At 41.6% G+C, this 16,801-nt stretch overlaps 1 protein-coding gene across 1 annotated transcript in view; it reads right to left on the reverse strand.

Annotated features, from left to right (window-relative positions):
* The window catches only part of LOC133228186 (membrane cofactor protein-like), a 38,234-nt gene extending 22,864 nt beyond the window's left edge, over window positions 1-15,370 (reverse strand). The window contains exons 1-3 of the mRNA XM_061383672.1: window positions 15,185-15,370; window positions 10,063-10,251; window positions 9,657-9,759 (exon numbers count right to left, since the gene is read on the reverse strand). Of these exons, the coding sequence (XP_061239656.1) occupies window positions 9,657-9,759; window positions 10,063-10,251; window positions 15,185-15,227 (335 nt within the window). The 5' untranslated portion in view covers window positions 15,228-15,370. The remainder of the gene's footprint in view (window positions 1-9,656; window positions 9,760-10,062; window positions 10,252-15,184) is intronic.
* Window positions 15,371-16,801: the final 1,431 nt, after the last annotated feature.

Here is a 16,801-nt window from a genome sequence, read left to right on the forward strand (position 1 = left end):
TAAGGGAGTCTTGCAAGGTGAAATAATAGGAAACTAGACAGTAACTCAAATTGTTGTGGAAAAATAAAGATCTCACTAAAAGTAAATTCATAGGCAATTTTAAAAGTTAGCATTGGATTACAGGTGGTTTGCTAGTACAGTTTTTGTAGTTAATTTGGCATTAATTCAACTTGAGTTTCTGTAACTGTAGGAAGTTAAATGTAATCCCAATGGTAACCATAAACAAAATAGCTATAGAATGTACAAAAAAGGAAATAATGCAGAAACTATTCATTTCACTTTAAAAATCAACTAGACACAAAAGAAAAAAGTAATGCTGGAAATTAGGAACAAAAAAGCTAAAAGAAAGCACAGAGAATTAGGTAAAATAAGGCAAGAAAAGTAGCCTTTAAGGCAAGGAAGTAGCCCAGAAAAAGAACTACCTGGAGTGGAGACAAGCAATATACCTTATAAAAAGTTCAAGGTAATGATTATAAGAAAGTTCAAAAAAGTCAGAAGTAGAATGTATGAATATAGTAAGAAATTTAATAAGTGATGAAATATTTTAAAAACCTGAACAGAGCTGAAGAATACAATAGTTGTAATAAAATGACACCAGAAGGATTCAACAGTAGATTACATGATTCAGAACAATGGATCAGCAACTAGAAGATGGAATAGTGGAAATCACTAAAGCTGATCAGAAAAAAAATGGAAAAAAAATGCAGATGGTTTAAGAGCTCTCTGAGACAATATCAAACATACTAAATAATTTGCATCATGGGGCCCCAGAAGAAGAAGAGGGAGAGAAAGAAGCAGAGAATTTAGTTAAAGAACAAATAACTGAAAATTTCCCTAACATGGGAAAGGAAATAGATTTCTAGGTCCAGAAAGCAGAGTCCCAAACACAGTGAACCCAAAGAGACCCACACCAAGATGCATTGCAATGAAACTTGCAGAAATTAAAGATAGAGAGATCTTAAAAGCAGCAAAACAAAAGCAGCTGGCTGCATATAACAAATTCCCATACGATTATAAGCATTTTCAGAAGAAACTTGAAAATCAAAAGGCAGTAGCATGATAAGGTTAAAGGGATGAAAGCTAAAAATCTATATATAAAAATCCTGTACCTGGCAAAGATATCATTTAGATTTGAAAGAATGTTACAGACAAGCAAAACTAAAAGAATTCAGCACCACTAAATGGGCTTTACAAAAAAATGTTAAATGGATTTTTTTTAAGTAAAAAAGAAAAGACCACAACTAAAAAATATGAAGATTATGAAGGAATTATCTTATTTGTAAAGCAAAACATACAGGAAAGGTAGTAGATAAACCATTTATAAAACTAGTAGGAAGGTTAAAAGACAAAAGTAGTCAAATCATACACACCCACACACACACACACACACACACACACACACACACAGATATAAAATAAGGTAAGGGATGCACAAAACAATGAACTATAAAATATGATGTCAAAAACATTAAACATGAGAGGAGAAGAGTAAAAATAAGTGTAGTTAGAATGCATTTGAACTTAAGAAATCAGCAATGTTAAGCAATCATGAAGTTTTATATAAAAATCTCATGATAATCACAAACCAAAAATCTATAATACACACACACACACACACACAAAAGAAACAAATCCAAACTCAACATTAAAGATACTCATCAAATCACAAAGAAAGATAGCAAAAGAAGAATGAAGGAGAACTGCAGTAACGAATGATTAAGAAAATCATTAACGATTAACGATTAAGTAAATGATTAAGAAAATGACAAAACATGGATACCTACCAATTATTATTTTAAATGTAAAAGAAACAATGGTCAAAAGACATGGAGTGGGTAAAGGGGTAAAAAAGAAGATCTAATGATATGCTGCATCAAAGAGACTCACTTCAGATATAAAGACACAAAGTCTGAAAATGGAGGAATAAAAAAATGTATTCCATGTAAATGGAAAGCAAAAGAAAGTTATAATACAAATACTTATCCCGGACAAAATAGAGTTAAAACAAAGACTGTAGAAGAGACAAAGTAGAACCATACATAATGATCAAGAAGAAGATATCAGATCAGATCAGATCAGATCAGTCGTGTCCGACTCTTTGCGACCCCATGAATCGCAGCACGCCAGGCCTCCTTGTCCATCACCAACTCCCGGAGTTCACTCAGACTCACGTCCATCGAGTCAGTGATGCCACCCAGCCATCTCATCCTCTGTCGTCCCCTTCTCCTCTTGCCCCCAATCCCTCCCAGCATCAGAGTGTTTTCCAATGAGTCAACTCTTCGCATGAGGTGGCCAAAGGACTGGAGTTTCAGCTTTAGCATCATTCCTTCCAAAGAAATCCCAGGGCTGATCTCCTTCAGAATGGACTGGTTGGATCTCCTTGTAGTCCAAGGGACTCTCAAGAGTCTTCTCCAACACCACAGTTCAAAAGCATCAATTCTTCGGTGCTCAGCCTTTTTCACAGTCCAACTCTCACATCCATACATGACCACTGGAAAAACCACAGCCTTGACTAGACGAACCTTTGTTGGCAAAGTAATGTCTCTGCTTTTGAATATGCTATCTAGGTTGGTCCTAACTTTCCTTCCAAGGAGTAAGCGTCTTTTAATTTCATGGCTGCAGTCACCATCTGCAGTGATTTTGGAGCCCAGAAAATGGCAATTGTAAATATATATGTATACAATAGACAATCCGCTAAATATATAAGGGAAATACAACAGATACAAAGGGAGAAATTGATAGCAACACAACAATTGAACAGGACTTTAACAACACACATACATCAAAGGACATATAGACAGAAAATCAGTAAGGAAGCATTAGCTTTAAATGATACATTATATCAGATGAACTTAATAAATATGTATGGAACATAGATCCAAAAGCAAAAGAATATATATTCTTTTGAAGGACACATGGAACTTCCTCCAGGATGGGTCATATTCTAGGCCACAAAACAAGCTTTGGTAAAGAAAATTGAAATCACATCAAGCATTCTTTCTGACAACAAAGACATGAGACCAGAAATCAGCTATAAACACTAAGGAGGCTCAACATTATGCTGCTAAACAATGAACGGACCGCTCATGTGACCAAAGAACAATTTTTTAAAAACTGGAGACAAATGAAAACAAAAATACAATGACTTAAAGTCTATGAGATGCAGCAAAAGCAGTTCCAGGAGGAAACTTTATAGCAATAGAAGTTTACCTTAGGAAACAAGAAAAATCTCAATTAAACAACCTAACTTACACCTCAAGGAAGTAGGAAATGAAGAACAAACAAAATCAAAAGTTAGTAGAAGGAAAAAAATATCATAAAGATCAAGGCAGAAATAAATGAAATAGAAAAAAAAAAGATGAAAGAGAAAAAGACCTGGTACTTGGAAAACATTAAAAAAAATGTTAAAACATTAAGTCTGACTCATCAATTTAAAAAAAAAAGAGGGTCTAAATCAGTAACATCAGAAATCAAAATGGAAAACTTACAACCAACAGTAAAGAAACAAAGAGGATCATAAAAGGTTACCATGAACAACTATACGGCAATAAAATGAACAGCTAAGAAGAAATGCACAAATTCCTAGAAAGGCACAATCTCCTAAGACTCTACCAGGAAGAAAGAGAAAATATTAACTAATTCATTATCAGTAATGAAATTAAGTCACTAACAAAAAAACTCTCAACAAACAAAAGTCACATGAGGTGACTTCTAACAAACACTGTGAGAAGAGTTGACACTTATCCTTCTCAAACTAACAATATATTGTATAACCCAGGTAATATGGCCAATATTTTATAATAATGATAAATCAAGTCTAATCTATAAAAGTTTTGAATTACATTATTGTACAGGAGATCCAACCAGTCCCATTCTAAAGGAGATCAGTCCTGGGTGTTCTTTGGAAGGAATGATGCTAAAGCTGAAACTCCAGTCCTTTGGCCACCTCATGCGAAGAGCTGACTCGTTGGAAAAGACTCTGATGCTGGGAGGGATTGGGGGCAGGAGGAGAAGGGGACGACAGAGGATGAGATGGCTGGATGGCATCACTGACTCGACGGACGTGAGTTTGAGTGAACTCCGGGAGTTGGTGATGGACAGGGAGGCCTGATGTGCTACGGTTCATGGGGTCGCAAAGAGTCAGACATGACTGAGTGACTGAACTGAACTGAACCCCTGAAACTAATAGAATACTGCAAACTAACTATGCCTTATTGAATTGAAAGAGAACACCTATCCTTCTGAAACTATTTCAAAAAATTTAAATGAAAGAAACACTTTCAAATGCATTGTAAAAAGCTGGAATCACTCTAATACTTAAGCCAGACAAAGACACCAAAATAAAATTACAGACCAATATCCTTGATGAACTTAGATACAAAAATGCTTAGTAAAATATTAGCAAATAAATAAAAAAATACTTTAAAAGGGTCATTCACCATGATTAAGTGGAATTTATCTGAGGGGTGCATGTGCTGTGCTTAGTCGCGTCGCTCTGTCATGTCTGACTCTTTGTGACCCCATGGACTGTCACCCTATAGGTTCCTCTGGGGATTCTCCAGGCAAGAATACTGGAGTGTATTAACATGCCCTCCTTCAGGGGATCTTCTCCACCCAGGAATCCAACTGGGGTCTCCTGCATTGCAAGTGGATTCCTTAATAGCTGAGCTACCAGGAAAGCCCTATCAGGGCAGCATGGATGGTTCCAAGTCACAAATCAGTCAATGTGATACACTATAATAACACACTGAAGAATACAAATCATAGATTATCTCACAGATGCAAAAAGCTTTTAACAGATTCCAGATCCATCTATGATAAAAACTCTCAACAACATGGATATAGAGGGAAGGAAGAAAGCACTGCATGCGTGCTCAGGTGTGTCCCACTCTTTGTGACTGTATGGACTGTAGCCAACCAGGCTCACCTGTCCATGGGTTTCTCTAGGCAAGAATACTGGAGTGGGCTGTCATTTCCTTCTTCAGTGTATCTTCCCAACCCAGGGATTGAGCCTTCGTCTCCTATGGCTCCTGCATTGAGGCAGATTCTTTACCACTGAACTACCTGGGACATTCCCCATAAAGGGAACATACCTCAGTATAATATAGGTAATATATAAAATAATATATTATTTAACTTATATGCAGAGTACCTCCTGTGAAATTCCAGGATGGATAAAGCACAAGCTGGAATCAAGATTGCCAGAGAAATATCAACAACCTCAGGTACACGGATGACACCTCCCTTATGGTAGAAAGTGAAGAGGAATTAAAGATCCTCTTGATGAAGGTGAAAGAGGAGAGTGAAAAACCTGGCTTAAAACTCAACATTCAAAAACTGAAGTTCATGGCATCTGGTTCCCTCACTTCATGGCAAATAGATGGAGAAATAACGCAAAGAGTGACGGACTTTATTCTCCTGGGCTCCAAAATCACAGTGGACAGTGACTGCAACCATGAAATTACAAGATGCTTGCCCCATGGAAGAAAAGCAATGACAAACCTAGACAGTGTATTAAGAAGCAGAGACAGTACTTTGCCAACAAAGGTCCATCTAGTCAAAGCTACAGTTTTTCCAGTAGTCATGTATGGATGTGAGAGCCAGACAATAAAAAAGTCTGAGTGCTGAAGATTTGATACCTTTAAACTGTGATGCTGGAGAAGACTTTTGAGAGTCCCTTGGAGAGCAAGGAGATCAAACTAGTCAATCCTAAAGGAAATAAACCCTAAATATTCATTGGAAGGACTGGTGATGAAGCTGACGCTCTAATACTTTGGTCACCTGATGCGAAAAACTGACTCACTGGAAAAGATCCCGATGCTGGGAAAGATTGAGGGCAGGCGAAGGGGATGACAGAGGATGAGATGGTTGGATGGCATCACTGACTCAATGGACATGAGTTTGAGCAAGCTCGGGAGTTGATGATGGACAGGGAACTCTGGCGTGCTGTAGTCCATGAGGTCGCAAAGAGCTGGAAATGCCTGAGTGACTGAACAGAACTGAATAAATTCAGTAAAGTTGAAGGATAAAAAATTAGTATTCAGAAATCTGTTGTGTTTCTATACACTGAAAAGCTATCAGTAAGATAAATTAATACAACAATCCCATTTATAATTGCATCAAAGGAATAAAGTACCTAGCAATAAACTTAAGAAAGGAAGTAAAAGACCTCTACTTTACTTGGGGTACTGTAATGTACAATGAGAGAAATTGAAGATGACAGAAAAATATGGAAAGATATACCATGCTCATTGATTAGAAGAGTTAAACACTGTTAAAATGATTATATTCATTTTAGTAGGCTAACTATGAAGCACAGGCTTCCAAGAGAAATATCAATAACCTCAGATATGCAGATGACACCACCCTTATGGCAGAAAGTGAAGAAGAACTAAAGAGCCTCTTGATGAAAGTGAAAGAGGAGAGTGAAAAGGTTGGCTTAAAACTCGACATTCAGAAAACAAAGATCATGGCATCTTGTCCCATCACTTCATGGGAAATAGATGGGGAAACAGTAGAAACAGTGGCAGACTTTATTTTTGGGCTCCAAAATCACTGCAGATGGTGACTGCAGCCATAAAATGAAAAGACGCTTGCTCCTTGGAAGAAAAGTTATAACCTACCCAGACAGCATATTAAAAAGCAGAGATATTACTTTGCAAAGAAAGGTCCATCTAGTCAAAACTGTGGTTTTTCCAGTGAGAGTTGGACTATAAAGAAAGCTGAGTGCTGAAGAATTGATGCTTTTGAACTGTGGTGTTGGAGAAGACTCTTGAGAGTCCCTTGGACGGCAAGGAGATCCAACCAGTCCATCCTAAAGGAAATCAGTCCTGAATATTCATTGGAAGGACTGAGGCTGAAGCTGAAACTCTAATACTTTGGCCACCTAATGCAAAGAACTGACTCATTTGAAAAGACCCCGATGCTGGGAAATATTGAAGGCAGGAGGAGAAGGGGACGACAGAGGATGAGATGGTTGGATGGCATCACCAACTCAATGGACATGAGTTTGAGTAAACTCTGGGAGCTGATGATGGACAGGGAGGCCTGGCGTGCTGAGGTCCATGGGGTCGAAAGGAGTAGGACACAACTGAGAGAGTGAATTGAACTGAACTAAACTAATATAAAATGATTATATTCATTTAAAGACCCTTCAATAGACTAACTGGATTAAGAACACACACACACACACACAATGGACTATAAGTCAGCCATAAAAGCTGGGAAGTCTTGTCATTAGTGACAATGTGGATTGGCCTATAGAATATCATGCTAAGTGAGACAAGTCAGACAGAAAAATAGAATATTGCATGATATCGTTTATATTTGCAATTTAAATACAAAGCAAATGAAGAAACAAAAAAACAGAAACTGACTCCACCCTCAGTTCAGTTCCGTTCAGTCGCTCAGTTGTGTCCGACTCTTTGCGACCCCATGGACTACAGCATGCCAGGCCTCCCCCCATGAACAGTATGAAAAGACTCCAGTTACAAAAAACAAAACAGTGTTTGCCCTGGGAAGGGGTGGAGGGAGAAATTAATTAAATGAGTGATATTAAGAGGTACAAATTTCTAGTTACAAAAGAGATGTTGCAAGGATATAATGGGGAAAATAGTCAATAAAGTGTAATAACCTTGTATGGTGATAAATTGTATCTAGACTTATCATGTTAATCACTTTGAAATGTATAGAAATATCAAATCCCTATCTGATGCACCTGGACTAATTTAGTTTGTAGGTGAACTAGTCTTTAATTAAAAGTAAGAAGAGAGCTCTAAAATAATCAACCTAATGTTACAACTTAAGGGACTAGTGAACAAAGATATACACACAAAACCAGCAGAAAGAAGTAAACAATAAAGATTAGAGCAGAAGGGAAATTAGTAGAGAATACCAATGAACCCAAAAGTTGGTTTTCCAAAAGAGGAAGAAAACGGATATACCCTTAGCTAGATGGACTAAGACAAAAAGGAAGATCAAATTACCTAAATCAGAAATGGAAATGGTGATATTTCCCTTAGTTCTACAGAATTCAAAAATATTGTGAGACTTCTATGAATAATTTTATGACAACAAATGGACAGCCTAGATATAAAAGACAAATTCATGTAAACACAAACTCTACCAAGACTTCATTAAAAAATACAAAATCTGAATTGATTATGACAAGTGAGGAGATTGAATCAGTAATCAAAAATTTCCCAATAACGAAAAAAGTACTGGATCTGATGTCTTCACTGTTTAATTCTGCTAAACATTTAAAAGAGAAGTAATACCAATTCTTAGCTTAAAGTTTTACAAAAATTGAAGAGGAAGGCAGTCTTCTGAATTTATTCTGATACCAGCGTAATAATGACACCAAAGCTAGAATAAGACATTACAAGTAACCAAGCTACAGAACAGTATTCCTTATAAATACTGATGTAAACATCCTCAATGTGATACTAGCAAACAGTTCATCAGCATATAGAAAGGTTTAAAAACCATGACCAAGAAGAAATTATTCCTGGAATGCTAGGATGGTTCAACATGAAGATCAATCAATGCAATATATCACATCAGCAGAAGGAAGAGGAAAAACCCACATGATCATCTCAACTGATGAAGAAGAATCATTTGACAAAATTCTACATTTTTCATGATAAAAAATATTCGACAATCTAGGAACAGATGGAAGCTCCTTCAGGGTAATCAATACCATACACGAGAAACACACAGCACAATATCATACTCAGTGGTGACAAACTGAAAATTTTTCCTCTAAGATGAACAAAGGCAAAGATGCTTAGTATTAAGAAAACCTGTTGCATTCCAGTGTATTACATTTTAATTCTAAAATCATATTTTAAAAATAAATGCCCAGTATCTCCAATATGTAATATTAAAGGAGCCCTATAGGGGGAAAAAAAGCTATTATTAAATGCTCAGTACCTCTTTTTGAGATGTTTCACTCCTTTGTAGCAGCGTCAAAAATAAGGTTTTCCAATTAAGAGATTATGATCAACATTATCATCCAGGCTAAGCAAATCAATTTAGATCCTTAAAACTACAGATTATCTCAAAATAAGAGTATCTTTGGTTGACAGTTCTACTTCCTAGTTCCATAAGCCCCATTTCAACTCTAAGAATTGGCAATTTTAAATTATTGTCAAGAATAAAGTTACCATGATTACTATATTTTTAATGTATACAATAGGTTTGTTATTACATATAGTAAGTTATATGGGCTTCCCAGGTGATGCTAGTGTTAAAGAATCCCCTTGTCAACACAGGAGACACAAAAGATGCAGGTTCGATCCCTGCATTGGGAAGATCCCCTGCAGTAGGAAGTGGCAACCCACCCAGGTATTCTTGCCTGGAAAGCTCCTTGGACAGAGGAGCCTGGCAGAACCCTGGCAGTCCATGGGATTTCAAAGAGTTGGAAACGACTGAGCGACTGAACACACACATAGTAAGTGTACAGCTTTGCTTTACTTCAATTTAAGCTTCTTTCTAATTACACATTTTTCAGGTCTTCATAAATAGTGCAATAATTGGCTACAAGTACAACTTGTCACATAGAAAACAAAGTGAAATCTAGTTTATAGAAATGTTTAAAAAGAGGAATGGAATTAGTAATACTGAACCTTATGTTCTGTAATGAGCATCTTACTTACCCTGGATTACAAGAAACGTGAGCCTGTGAACCAAACAGAATACTTCCATTCACGAAGTTAACTTGGCCATTCGCAGGATCTCCTAGATTAGGACATGATTTTCCTAAAAGAAAATATTCAAATATGTTGGTTTATACTAATTTAAAAAATAGATTTAAATCTAGTTCAAAAGTCTATATTGCTTGTTTGAATTCATGGGAATCTTATTATTCATTTAACTATTATTTTCTTTCCATATTATATGGCCAAACAAGATTCATATTTACCCAGATAAACAATTACCAAGAAAAAGATTCCCTGGGGATTTTTCAAAGCCTGAACAAATGCACAGATATCTAAAAACATAGGCACACTAAGATGTGTGTAAATATCCAGCGCTATAAAACATTTTTGTTTGTTTATTTACCTACACAGGCATCCTGGAGAGACGACCATGTATTATTATCTTGACAAACAGCAGATCTGGGGAGAGCAGGAAGCTTGGGCTTGAAACCTAGGCGACACTCATATTGTACACATTCCCCAGGACGATAATTGGGTTTAGGCTCACCTTGGAGCATCATAGTTTTAAATCTTGGTGGATCACCACAAGCCTCTAGGAACAGAGAAAATAAGAACATGCAAGTGAAGTACTTTATCTCTTTCATCAGCCGGGGACTGCAGCCTGGCCTCAGGTAGGCACTACAGAATAGATTCAATGACTGTCCCATGCTTTCCCAGGTGGCTAAGTGGTAAAGAATTGCCTGAGGATGTAGGAGATGCAGGAGATCTGCATCCGATCCCTCAGTTAGGAAGATCCCCTGGAAGAGGAAACGGCAATCCAAAATCCCATGGACAGAGGAGCCTGGCAGGCTATAGTCCATGGGGTCGAAAAGAATTGGACACAACTGAGCACGCATACATGCCCATGCTTTTACCCATGCGGTAGTAGTAGCAAAGGATGCGCCTTGCTTACTTTAAATAACCATCTATGAGCTTTTTTGGTTTGTTGAGGAATAAGGTGAACTTTCTTTTTTTTTTTTTTTTAAGGTGAACTTTCATTCAACACAATTGAAAAGATAGCATCTATGTTTTGGGTTTTAAAATGTATTTATAGGTATGTGTCCTTCCCTCTTCTTTCTAAATTCATCATTTCAAAACTCACCTCTCCCTAAGAAGTCTTGTAAGGTATATGGCTCTCTGATCAGATTACTCTTCCATGGTTTGGGCTCAGTTTCCTCTCAGAAGGCAATGTCCTAGAGGGCAGAGGTCATATGCCTTCTTTCTGTACTACCCTCTGTCCACACTGGGTAAGAGCAATATCAAATAAACATTGTGAATTTCATAGGTCAAAATAAATACGGACTAAAGTATTTAAAAATGTAACTTCTTTCTATTTGTTTTGTATTAGTGAATTGTTGTTGTTCAGTCACTCATGTCCAACTCTTTGCGACCCCATGGACTGAAGCATGCTAGGCTTCCCTGCCCTTCACCATATCCCAGAGCTTGCTCAAACTGATGTCCACTGAGCTGGTAATGCCATCCAACCATCTCATCCTCTGTCGTCCCCTTTACTTCCTGCCTTCAGTCTTTCCCAGCATCATTTCTAATGAGTCACTCTTCGCATCAGGTGGCCAAAATATTGGAGCTTCAGCTTCAGCATCAATCCTTCCAATGAATATTTGGGACTGATTTCCTTTAGGATTGACCGGTTTGATCTCCTTGCAATCCAAGGGACTCTCAAAAGTCTTCTCCAACATCACAGTTCAAAAGCATCAATTCTTTGGTGCTCAGCTTTCTTTATAGTCCAACTCTCACATCCATACATGACTACTGGAAAAACCATAGCTTTGACTATAAGGACCTTTGTCAGCAAAGTAATGTGTCTGCTTTTTAATACGCTGTCTAGGTTAGTGAATTGAACATTTTATAAATAAATGGATACCCTTTAAATACCAAATTTTATTACTTTGAATAACCTCACATAAAAAATTGGTTTCTTGGATGTTACTGTAAACATGATTTAATCTTCATCCACTGATTAATGGATTGTACATGCCCTTAAAATCTTCCTGCAGTGGCTGTTTATCCAATGTATCCTGACAGTAAACTATATTGCTATGATTTTAGAATTTTTTACCTCCGGCCTTTTTATGTGGGGGGTTCTTCCCTAGAACAGTGTTATTCCTGCTTCAGGAAGTCCTCTTCCTTTTAATTATCTGTGCTCTTGGAAATCTTATGAATCTTCTAGAAATGATGTAAAATATTATGATATTTAAAGTCCTAAACTGCTAAAAGAATGCAGAGGCCTCTCCTATAAGGTTAAGGACCTAAAGGAGAAGGGAGATAGATCTATTTTGATCCCTGAGGAAACTTTACTGTAATTACTTCTTGGATCTAGGTCTTCAGATTGACAGACTAGTCAAGAGAGAACTCTAAACAAGTGAAGTATTATTCTCCTTTGTTATCATTTTCTAAATTCCATATTCCTCTCTTGATACTCTGTCCGACATTTCATTTACACCATGTGCTGAAATCCACCTATCGGCAAAATGTTTTCAACATTTCCAGTATTTTGATCTGAATATATGAATGCACCTCCATCAACTGCCCAAAACAAAAGCAAAAAACAAATAAACAAAAAGGATGCAGTTATTAAAAATAGAGTTGGATTTTACTAATAACAGTAAATTTACTCAATTTGAGCTATACGTTCTCATTTTACATCAGGGGAAAAAATGGACTAGAAATGCTATGCAATTCCATTCTAGATAGAAATGTATAACATCATTCAGAGCTTCCTGGAACCAAGAAAGAAATCAAGTTAATAGCATGCCCATAATTAAATTATACAAGTGTTGTTTGTTTCATGTATTTGATTTGCTTTATGTATCTGAATAATTTCTTCTCTTATTCAAAATACTGGATTCTTTATTCCTGTGAGGATTTTCAAAGTAAACATATCTTGACTAAGACTTTTTTCCAGATGGTTTACAGTACAATTATTATTGGCCTGCAATGCTATACTTTTACAAGAAGCATTATATAGTATGCCATTATAGAATATGATAGATTTGCATTCAGAAAATCCCCAGTTTTTCAATTTTCCAGATGAGTTTAAAGAAGATGAAACAGTCTCTATACGTATCAAGAGAACTGTTCATCTTCTGTACACTTGCAAAAGTCGGGCAAGGACTCTCTACCTGCTTGCAAAATTTAAAAATAACTCTCATACTCAAGCACAAACCCAGATCTGTGCCCAGATGGTAACTTCAGGATAATTACGGTCTCTGATCAAAGTGGGACCTCAATGAAACTTGACCATCCTGCCCCTTCTCTCACTGTCCACACAAACTACTTTTTAAAAGGAATACCAAAATAAATTTCACTGGAACTTAAGTCCATGTTAAGAAACTAACATTCTAAAAGGCTGATAGAATGCTCGTAAGCAAGAATATCTATATCCTACAACACATTTTTTAAAATCAAACTTGAAAAAAGTGCCACATAAAGAAGATTCTAGTTGGTGGGGAAGATGAAACCAGATTGCAGACACATCATCAGTTGTAAAGGAAAGGTACTGAATGCCAAGCCATATCTTGTCTTCAGAAATTGTAGGTTGGGCTGTCCAAACACCTCTGCTGTGGTGGTCTGACTACTGAGTGCACGACTGTAGGAATGCCGGGCTCCTGGTCTGGATGACTGCCAGGCTCTGTTCTGTGTTGAGGCTGCTAGTCACTGGTGTGTAGGTCTGGATCTTCGTATGATTTGCTGCAAGGTCAGGGGAATCCCAGTCCTGGAGCCAGCGCTTTGATAGGTAGGACCAGGTCACAAAGTGGCTGGATGTGGAGATGTGTGTGGGTGTTTTTGTTTGGGTGGGGGGAGGAATAGAACCTGGTCTCAGGGTGGCAGCTGCAGGGTTAGGGGCCCCAGAACTGGTGTCAGCCTGCTGGTGGCTGGGGTCACGGCACAGGTGGGTTCCATAGCTGGTGTTGACCAGTTGATGGGTAAGGTCAGATCCCAACATGGCTGGCTGAGGGGCTCAAGGCATCTTGGAGGTTGTGTCAGCTTGCTGGTGGGCTGGGGCTCTGTGGGTCTTGGTATTGGTGCTGGTGAGCAGTACCAGGCTCAAGGTGGGCAGGACCAGGTCCCAGGGACCCTGCTTTCAGGGACAGGGTCCTGGAGTTGGGGTTAACACACAGTGGGTGGGCTGAGGCTCAGGGGCTCTTGGGGCTGATGTCCATCTTTTCATGGATTAGGCCAGGTCAGGGATCTATGCTGACCTTCTGGCAGACAAGACCCTGTTCTACGCCTGGTTTTGGGGTGCCAGGGATCCTAGGGTTAATGTGGGCCTACTCTTGGGTAAGGCTGTGTCTTCAGCCTTCTGGTGGGCAAGACTGGGTCTTGGGGTGGCTGGGGGCTCTGGGTTACCTATGACAGTCCGCTTGACGTTATGTGCGTGCATGCTAGGCCACTTCAGTCGTGTCCAACTCCTTGCGACGCTATGGGCTGTAGCCTGCCAGGCTCCTCTGTCCGTGGGATTCTCCAGGCAAGAATGCTGGAGTCAGTTGTCATGCCTTTCTCCAGGAGATCTTCCCCACTTGGGGATAGAGTGGCGTCTCCTGTATCGCAGGCAGATTCTTTACCGCTGAGTCAGCTGGATGGTCCAGCGCCGCCTCTGGCAATCAAGGCAAGTGAGCACTTTTCACCCCCACTGCCTCTGTCAGGATAATATGCCCAGTGGCCACCTTATCACTTCTTATGCCACTGTGGCCACTGGTGCCTTGCTGCTGCCAGTGTCAATGGTATGAGCACCCGGGGCACAAGGATGGGGACTTCTTATGCTGCCTCCTGGATTCTGAGCCCACAGCCTCCATCACCAAGCGGGGCTGGGAACGTGGGGGTGTAGGCAGAGTACACAGCGACTTCTCCCACCTGGCCATTATATGCACCACACGAGGTTCCCAACTTGGCACCGCTGGGTGGCCACTTCTACAAAAATCACACTAGAGAACACCCTACACGGACACCTCCCCCCCCCCCCCCAGCCCAGGGAGCAGGATACAAATACTCACTCCTGTTAGAAACCTGCCCAGAGTACAGACAGCAAACCTCCCCGCCCACCCTCTCCCCTCCCTCCACACATACACAGGCACAGAACCACTCTACCAATATCCCCAGGCACCTGAGAACTCAAAAGCAAGCCATCACCACCACCAACAGGCCAGCAGGCCCGTCCCCAAGTGGCTCAGTCGCAGAAACCCTGCAAGCTTTTGCTAGTGACCCAGTTTGCCCCTTGGTAAATCCCGGCTGCGCGCATCACCCCGCACCGCTGAGTGCGCACCAACAAGCAAGGCGTCTCTTCTAGCGCTACGTGGTCCCCTTTGGTCACGCTTTCTACCGCAATTCCTTATGACCCCGGAGTGGACGCAGCCCCACGACTCTCCCGAGAGACTAAAAGCAAATCTCCTCCCACCCTCGGTTCCAGTCGGCCGGCCTCGCGAGCCGCTCCGGTTCCCCACCAGCGCGCACACTCTGCAGGCTCCTACCGGAGACGGAGGGCAGCAGGAGCACGAGGACCACCAAAAGCATTCCTACGAGGCACCAGCAAAAGGGGCCTCTCGGGGCGACCAGGAGGGGGCTTGCGCGATACGAAAGCCTCTGTCACTTTCGGGGAGACCAGCGGGAAAGCTGAGCCCAGCCGGGCGGAGATCAGCTCGGTTGTCAGACGCAACAATCCCCAGACTCACAAGGTGTCCAGAGTGGTAATACGGGGGCGTGGCTGGGCCGTGCCGGGGGCGGGGTGAGGGTCTAGCGGGGCCAATGGGCGGGCTGCAAGGCGGGGCCTCGGCGCGGGGGGCGGTCCCCGCTCCCGGAGGGGAGCTCCGCGAGCCTGGAGGGGCGGCCCCAGGCCGGAGGGGAGGTTCCAGAGCCCGGAGGGGCGGTCCCCGCACCCGGGTGGGCGGTTCCCTCGCTGGAGGGGCGGTCCCTGCTCCCGGGCGGCGGTCCGTGAGCCCGGAGGGGAGCTTCCAGTGCCCGGAGGGGCGATCTGTGTGCCCGGAGGGGCGGTCCGTGCGCCTGGACGGGAGGCCCCCGCTCCCGGAGGGGAGATTCCAGCGCCCGGAGGGGCGGTCCCCGCACCCGGTGGGGGGGGGGGTTCCCGCGCTGGAGGGGAGGTCTCCGCGCCCGGAGGGGAGGTTCCAGTGCCCGGAGGGGCGGTCTGTGTGCCCGGAGGGGCGGTCTGTGCGCCTGGACTGGAGGCGCCCGCGCCTGGAGGGGCGGGGCGCGGCGCTGCAGAGGGTTCCCGGTGGGCTCGCAGACGTCTGTGCGCCTCCGCCGACACACGGGATGTCTCTGGTTCCTCTCCCTGCAGACCTGAAGGAGAGCCGCGGCGACTCGACGGGAATATCTGGTTCACCGCCTCTTGGTGAACAGACTGTTATCACCCTACGCAGGGAGGGTGGAAAGGAATCAAGGGCTGGCGGGGTCATTATTGTCCCTTTTCTGAAAGTCTGGATTAAAGAATCAAGTGCAGAATCAACCTGATTCAAAGAATCAACCTGAGGATAAAAACCTAAGCCCAGACAGCGTGTCACGGTCGGCCAGACACCCCTCAGGACTGCAGTCTGGACCTGGGGCATTCCAGACTGTCCGGACACCTGGGTCCTTTGTTCAGTCTTTGGCATTAGTTAGGAATAATTCAGGAAACTATTATAGTTGTGGTTGAGCGTCTACTACTGAAATCTCTCATGGCCTGATAGATTTCAGAATCAGAAAAGATTTGCCCATTGCTCTCCCAATTGCTAGGATCAGTCAGTCTCCCACATATTTCCGAGAGAGTGCCCTGGGAAGGTAAATTATTAAATAACATAGGCCGTTAGCATCAGTTCAGTTCAGTTTCAGTTCAGTTGCTCAGTCGTGTCTGACTCTTTGCAACCCCATGAATTGCAGCACGCCAGGCCTCCCTGTCCATCACCAACTCCCGGAGTTCACTCAAACTCAGGTCCATCGAGTCCATGATGCCATCCAGCCATCTCATCCTCTGTCGTCCCCTTCTCCTCCCGCCCCCAATCCCTCCCAGCATCAGAGTCTTTTCCAATGAGTCAACTCTTCGCATGAGGTGGCCAAAGTATTGGAGTTTCAGCTTTAGCAACAGTCCTTCAAAG

The sequence above is a fragment of the Bos javanicus genome, chromosome 16, assembly GCF_032452875.1.
Source record: "Bos javanicus breed banteng chromosome 16, ARS-OSU_banteng_1.0, whole genome shotgun sequence".
NCBI lineage: Eukaryota > Metazoa > Chordata > Mammalia > Artiodactyla > Bovidae > Bos > Bos javanicus.